Source organism: Paralichthys olivaceus, chromosome 11, assembly GCF_024713975.1.
Source record: "Paralichthys olivaceus isolate ysfri-2021 chromosome 11, ASM2471397v2, whole genome shotgun sequence".
NCBI classification, from domain to species: Eukaryota; Metazoa; Chordata; class Actinopteri; order Pleuronectiformes; family Paralichthyidae; genus Paralichthys; species Paralichthys olivaceus.
The window spans coordinates 24,222,313-24,229,839 of record NC_091103.1 but is presented as its reverse complement, the minus strand read 5'-3'; the positions used below and the strand labels follow the sequence as shown (position 1 = coordinate 24,229,839).

Genomic DNA, 7,527 nt, shown 5'->3' with positions numbered 1-7,527 from the left:
AGATGGATAGACACACATATATAGATTTAGATATAGATAGATAGACACACAGATATAGATAGATAGATAGATAGACAGATATAGACAGATGGATAGACACACAGATATAGATTTAGATATAGATAGATAGACACACAGATATAGATTTAGATATAGATAGATAGACACACAGATATAGATAGATAGATAGACAGACAGACAGACAGAAAGAGAGATAGACAGACAGAGAGAGAGATAGACAGACAGAGAGAGAGAGATAGACAGACAAAGAGAGAGACGGACAGACAGACAGACAGAGAGAGATAGACAGACAGACAGACAGATTGATAGATGTATATACAGACAAATAGACCCGTGATGCGCCTGCGCAGACCACGTGGCTTTGTTATTGTCACGAGACAGCCACATACCAGTTGCCAAGTACTCGCTGGAAACAGGAAGTGATGAAACACAGAGACACACACTTTCCCGCGGACTCTTCACTGTGGTTCAACACCGTGGTGAGAAGAGTGCGTTTCCGTGTGTGAGCGGATCATCCTGCTGAAGCTAACCGAAGCTGCCAAACTATTGGTATCTGATATCAGCATTAGCATTAGCCTGAGCCCCTCTGTCACAGGACGAAGAAGAGAAGTGAAAGTGAGTTTATTTGAAATGTTTCTGACTTTAACTAACGTGTCTGTTGCTTGTCATTAAAACAACTAACTTACAAAAAGCCCCATAAACTCTCGATTAACTATCAGCTGTGGTTAGCTTAATACAGAGTTGGGGCTAATAGTGCATTCAAGTAGCGTCGGGAATAATCGGAAAAATGATACCCCGACGTGAACGCCACTTCAGGTCGTAACTACTCTGAGAGTCTTAAACTTAAAATAAACTCTATTAATTAAAAGATAGCACAACAACATGAAGCGCACATACTAACAAAACGAATAGAAATAAACAGAAATACAACGTCATGACTGATGTTACGATTAACATGTGTATGTTTTTCCTCAATCCAGTCTGTCGTGCTTACTTACAACATATTGCGCAATCCTTCCCCTGGTGCTTATAGTACTTTTGTTTCTTGTTTTTATATTTATACTTGCACAAATACACCACAGCAAATCCCTTGTATGTGTAAACCTGCTTGGCAATAAAACCCGATTCTGATACCGACTGTTTATTTGCCTGTCACATCTTATTCCCTTTTCTCTGCTCTTTGTCATGTACATATTGGGGGAAAGTGTCCAGGTGTTTAAATGCTTCAAACATATAAATAAAACAACCAACTAAACATATTTTTTATAAATGAATAAAAATGCTAAGAGTTGATTTGAAAAGTTATAAAATAATAACAGTAATACAACGTTCTATTGTACTATACTATTAAGAGACAGGTTTAAATGAATTAAATCTACAACGTAGATGCAATAAAATCTATGAGCAACATTTAATTCAAAGGCTGAGAGAGGTTTTTAAGTTTGTGATTAAAGATTTCTTCTGCTCTCAACAAGATACAGAACATATGCTTTGTCTTGACTGAGTCTTTATGTGTTGGATCCCAATGTTACCCCGGTGCAGGGGTGACTGGACCAGCTGTCTGATTAAAGGGTTAGGGTCTGTAGCTTTACAGAATATTTGTTCTTATAAGGTTTCTAACAGTGATGTGCCTCTAACATCTGGGCGCCTATCCTGCTCCTGCTAATATATCACCTAACTCCCTTATTGAGTCTGGCACGGCTATCAACCAGCAGTAGCTCTCCTCTCATAGATCTGCAGCAAAAGCATGAATGTTATTTTATTTCTGATGCAGCCTTTGCATCTGAAACACTTCAACTGGTGGTTGGTACAGAGGAAAGGACTGAAAATTATTTTTTCAGGATGCGGAACCGACAGAGGGGGTCCCACCTGGGGTTGTTGCTCCTGGCCTCCCAGGTGTTTCAGGTGGGTCTGGACAAGATCCCACCCATCACCCTGGGTGTTCTGGCTCTCAACGTGTACCTGTTCCTGTTCCCCGCAGCTCCTCTGATGCAGGTAATTCACCAACACGGCACTGACGATAAGAGTTTGGATTATTTTTTCAAATTTTAAAACTGAACACAAATATAAAAGCATCTTACCTTCTTATCTATGTGAAAATTCGCTTTTTTTTTCTTTCCTTAATGTGATAGTAAATTGTACTTGCAACTGTAACAGATAAAATTAAAACCACCCTTCAGGAATTACATGCATTGTAACTTCTTAGTATATTATCAGTGTTAGTATGAGTACTAATGTGAATACTACTGTCTTTTCAATCCTTAGACCTGTGTGAGTGTGCAGCAGGCGTACTGGTTGAAGGACTGGCGTCGTCTTCTGCTATCGCCGCTGCACCACGTGGATGATTGGCATCTCTACTTCAACATGGCGTCGTTCCTCTGGAAAGGGATAAGGTTGGAGCAGCGGCTGGGCGGAGCCTGGTTCCTCTACCTGCTGTCAGTCTTCTCTCTGCTCACTGGATTTGTCTATTTGGTGTTGGAAGCAGCGTTAACAGAGCTCACCCAGGACCAGTCGTACAGCATGACCTGTGCCGTTGGTTTCTCAGGTATAGAGTGAAACTACAAGATCACCTTTAGTATTACCAAAGGTTGACCTAATGTAATTTTACAGGTAAAATTTGGAATTAACAATATATTTAACTGTATATAAAGATGGACAACAGCTGCCCAAATGTGAAGTGAAAACATCTTGATCACCACCTGCTGGTTGGCTCCTCCCTTGTTAGGCATTTTTTTTCCAGTTAGTTTGGTTTCAATTAATCATTTGATGATATAAAACCAGACTAAAAGATTTAGATCTCCTGAATGCTGCTACACAGACTCTGGATCTAAATTGGCAAGATGGCAGCACTCGTTTCTGGCATATTTTGGCTTCATTTCTGGATCGTTTAAGGAAGAGACACGTCTTCCATCTTTAAATTCATTCTATGATTGTCTTTATATACAGCCAATGGTCTCACCATGGCAACATGTCCCCCTGTTTATTAACCTCTGTATGGTGTTTATGTGTTTCCAGGGGTCCTGTTTGCTCTGAAGGTGCTCTGTAACCATTACCACCCTGGAGGTGTGACCCATGTGATGGGTATCCCTGTGGCAAACCGCTATGCTAGCTGGGTAGAGCTAGTGATAATCCACATGACATCCCCTGGGTGAGTGTTCAAACAGAACTTTGTTTAAAAAAATTCACCAGGATTTTGAATTGACCTCCCGTGTGAACCTCAGAGATGCCAGTGTGATGCTAGCCCTGCAAATGCTAATGCTTCAGAGGGATGACCTCGGCTTTAACGACCAGTTCACACGTTTTTTAACTTGACAAGGGCATAACAAGCCTGTGGTATGCTCTGCTGCAGTTGGCAGCACATTCTGCAATTTTCTAAACATTTAATCCAATGATGCAGGCGAACAGAGAAGATGATTTAATCCTTTGAAAAATACAAAAGTTAAAAAAAAATTTGTAGATAGCCCTTGAAGCATGTTCACATTATAGACCAGAGAGAAAAGTCACCAAGAATATATTTTTTACTTTCTCTAGGAAACCGCACATGCTAGACTACATTAATCCAAGAGATAGTCCAAGCATCACATCTTTCTACAACAGTTTCATACAGAGTACTATTGGTTTTCAAATATATTTTGTGAGCAGTCACTAACCAGAATAAGTCATAAATCTTCACACCAGAGTCATTCTGATTATTCGGCTCTGTGTCGTCCCTGAACTTTGGGAATTTCCCACTCACATGTTGACCATTGCTTCTAGCACTGAACACACAGTTACAGGCACGTTGATGACTAATGGAGGTAGGGTTACTAATGTCCGGTGCACTGAATCAAAGGGTCCATGAGAGGGCAGTGTTTCATTAGCTAGGAGTGAATCTCTGCCCTGCTTCCTCAGGACCTCATTCGTTGGTCACCTGTCAGGTATCCTGGTGGGTCTGCTCTACACCTCTGGACCACTGAAGACCATCATGATGAAATGTGCAGGTTTGCATTCACGTCTTATTTGAAGGAGGTTGTTTAGACATGTCCTCAATGTTTTATATTGTCGTTGTGATTCAAATATAATTTAAATCATACGTGTGTACTTGTCTACTGATTTTATGAATACATTTTTCTATGTGAGGTGTTTAAAAAATGATTGAACAAGAAGCGGTGACAGCTTTGAGTCCATGCAGATCTGTGTTGTGTGCCTCACTATGAATCCAGTCACACATTTAAATGCACATTAACGAAATAGTCTGTTTACATTTTCACCAGAGTTTGTGACAGTAAGTGGACATGACTCCAGGCCCAGTGGACAGTACAACTCTTCAGGCTCCTCAGGTAACAGTGCATTGAACTAAAGTCCTTGTCCTAAAAGTCCAAATTCTGATACCTAATTTCTCCATTTGCTCCACTGCTGTCCAAAAACACATCACTGACACTGTACTGAGTGACGTGTCTGTTCATTAACATGAACACACACACAACATAGTTTGATTTACATGATAGTCACCCACATCAGCATTGGCTTCACTTCACTCTGTCATTTTTATAAACAGTCTCTGATACTACTCACTCCAGCTGAGTCAGGAAATAAGCAAAACCTTTTAAGACAAATTAAACTTTGTGTGAGTGCCACAGACTGAGAGACCTGTTCATTTAATTTGTTGATTATAAGCAGAATTCAAATTATGCCAGTATTAAATTTTAACAATTATTTTTCTATATTCATCAACTTATACCGTGTGTGTGCGCGTTTGCAGGCTATAGTGGCACTGATGGCGGATACTCAGGATATCGTCAGCATGCACCAGATGACACATCAACTCATCAAGCGTCTTATATGGGTGGACTGACGGAGGAAGAGCAGTTAGAGGCGGCGATCAGGAACAGTCTGAATGACAGAGGTACAAGAGGTAGACAGAGAGTGTTGATAAATTGAAGTGACACTTAATTCTAAAACCTAAAAGTTGCACAAGTGAACTAAATGCTTTAGTTTATAATTACAATAATACATTGTATTTATAAAGCAGCTTTCAAACATAAAATGCAGCTCAAAGTGCTTTACAATGAAATCAAAGATATGAAATAAGATAGATTCGGATAAAAGCATAAATCTACAAGAGAATTCTTTGTTACATTAAAATCTAGTTCTGAATCAAGTTCAACACCCAGGTTCTTTACTTTTGAACTGTTTTGATGCGCCAGACTTCCAAGTTTGCTTGTTCAGAAGTGGCATGAAGTCCATGGCCTTGCAGTCCGAGGTTTCATCAATATGCAGATTACAATCACAGGTTCTGATGATCCTGTCATGGTTAATCAAATAAAGTGACAGCAGCTCAGACATTTCAGGTAAAAATGAAGCTACAGGTTTTGGAGGGCAATAAATACAGATAAAAAACAATCAATTTTGGACTTTCCAATCTAACAGCTTGATATTCAAAAGATAAAATGGCTTCTAGACTGTGATGCTTGCAATAAATAAATATTGCTGCTAGATCTCCTTTCTTTCATTGAAGCCTGGCATGGAGTAGAGCTATTATTTTAGACTTTGCTCCTATTGTCACCCACAGATCATCAGGCTGTCCTGTGCAACATTTAATGTATATTTACTTTGTAGGAGAAAACAGCCAGAGAGGAGCTCCTCCTCCGTATGGATTCAACGTCTCGGACGAGGCGGAGGAAATCAGACGGTTGAGGCTGAGGAGGTTTGACAGATGAAGTTTCAGGCAGCAGAGGGGAAGAACGTTTTGGTGACGAGGCAGAAGAGGAATTCCCTCCTGAAGTCCAATTCTCTGCTTCTACAGGCTGAGCAAGAGCAGCATGAATGTGAAGGTGTAACCACACAGGAAGATACGTTGAAGAGCGCTTTTCACTGTGGTCCTTTGCATTAAAACGGCTGAGTCACATTTGCTATGGAAAGCTACTGCAGTGCTATTAACTATAACGCACATCTGCTAATGAGCAGGTTTTGTTTGGGTGTTTTCCACAATGCTGAAGTTCTGGCTCTCTGCCTTTAATGTGAGATTTAAAGGTACAGTGTGTAGCATTTTGTGATATCTAGAGGTGAAATTGCATGTTGCAGCTGAACACCCCTCACCTCACCCTCTCCTCCCAAACATGAAAAAGAACCTGTGGCAGCTTCAGTTGTCATAAAAACTCAAAAGGTGTTTAGTTTGTCCAGTCTGGACTAATGTGAAAAACATGGTGGCCTCCGTAGAGAGGGTCCCCTCCATGTAAATATAAAGTATTTAAATATGATGGGCTTTTTCTGGGGTAAAGAAAACTACAATTCATACAATTAAAACATCATGAGAATTATTCTATACATTTCTGCCAATAGATCCCTTTCACCTAAATCTTACACACTGGACCTTTAAGAGAAAAGTTAAGGAATATTTCTAAGCTGACTTTCCACTGCTGCACCTAAAGTTGTGTAACGTACAAGACATTATTTTGAATGTCTTAAAGTGGTTTTATACATCATTTTTGATTTGTGAAACATTGATTATGTTTGTGAAAACAGATAAGAGCCATAATACTACTTCTTATCCATTTAGACCACATGAGACTGAGAATTCACAAACTTGTCAAATCTAATAAATTTGATCTTGGAGGACATGGAGGAGTTCCTGACCTATTCCAGCCAGACAACAGGGGGCGATCAAGACACATTGGCACCACTTTTGGGAGTGGTCATGTCCTCCATCTTTATTTACAGTCTTATGAACAGAGTGCACATACTCTATGTGGTTTCATGTGGTCGGCTCGTGTTTTGGGTGAATCTGTAATAAATGTTCCTTTAAGCGTAAAAATGGCTGCTCATGTGGCTCATTCTGAATCCGTGCAGGGGTCCACCTGCAAATAGGCCTGAATCTCATTATGTGCTAACAATGATGCGAACGACCAGCAAACATGTCATCAGCAGCACAGTGTATTTTAGGAAAAGCATTATATTATGCCTTATATGCTTTTAATCTACAAGTTCAGTGAAACCAGAAGCCTGATCTCAATTTGGGCCAAATATTCAGTCCGAAGAAAACTAGATGACTCCTATCATCACCAGGCTGTTTGCTTGGGTACAGTGTTGCTGACCTTATAGTGGAAGTGACATCTGGACACTTTCGAGGCACATAAGAGACACAGGTATAAACAGGGATGTATTTCAGCTGCCTGTAAATGGAGTCAAAGATACAAAGGCGACATCTTAGAAAGAACATTGTTGGATCTGATTCCACTAAAGCCCTGAGGCATGATGGGAAGTAGGACAACTTAAATTAGAGCAGAGAAGCCCAACGAGCCACACGTCGCTCCTCGTGGGTCTAAAACCAAACTGCAGTAGAAACGATGAAACTTTGCATCCCTGTCCCCGAGCTAGTGTAGGAAGAAGGGGAGGAGAGGTTGTGCGTTCAATTTCCAGACTCACAGTAGGTGGATGTGAAAGTTGACACTTTATGTGTGATTGTGTGATTTTGCATGCTGCCAAGGAAAGAGAGTGGGAGCTGAGTGGAGCTCGACGTCCTTCCAG

The 7,527-nt window shown here is 40.5% G+C and overlaps 1 protein-coding gene across 1 annotated transcript; it reads left to right on the top strand.

The window, feature by feature from the left end:
• Window positions 1-374: 374 nt before the first annotated feature.
• rhbdd1 (rhomboid domain containing 1) lies at window positions 375-6,814 on the top strand. Its single transcript, XM_020087992.2, has 8 exons — window positions 375-636; window positions 1,863-2,016; window positions 2,287-2,566; window positions 3,037-3,169; window positions 3,913-4,001; window positions 4,275-4,340; window positions 4,763-4,906; window positions 5,620-6,814. Exons 2-8 carry the CDS (start codon window positions 1,864-1,866, stop codon window positions 5,718-5,720), a joined length of 966 nt encoding a protein of 321 aa, XP_019943551.2. The 5' UTR covers window positions 375-636; window position 1,863; the 3' UTR covers window positions 5,721-6,814.
• Window positions 6,815-7,527: the final 713 nt, after the last annotated feature.

Excerpts from the sequence above, each read along its gene's own strand:
- rhbdd1 (XM_020087992.2), top strand. The coding sequence starts at position 1,864 with ATGCGGAACCGACAGAGGGGGTCCCACCTGGGGTTGTTGCTCCTGGCC. Across the intron at positions 3,170-3,912 it reads ATCCACATGACATCCCCTGG|GACCTCATTCGTTGGTCACC; the intron begins GTGAGTGTTCAA and ends CTGCTTCCTCAG. Across the intron at positions 4,002-4,274 it reads CATCATGATGAAATGTGCAG|AGTTTGTGACAGTAAGTGGA; the intron begins GTTTGCATTCAC and ends CATTTTCACCAG.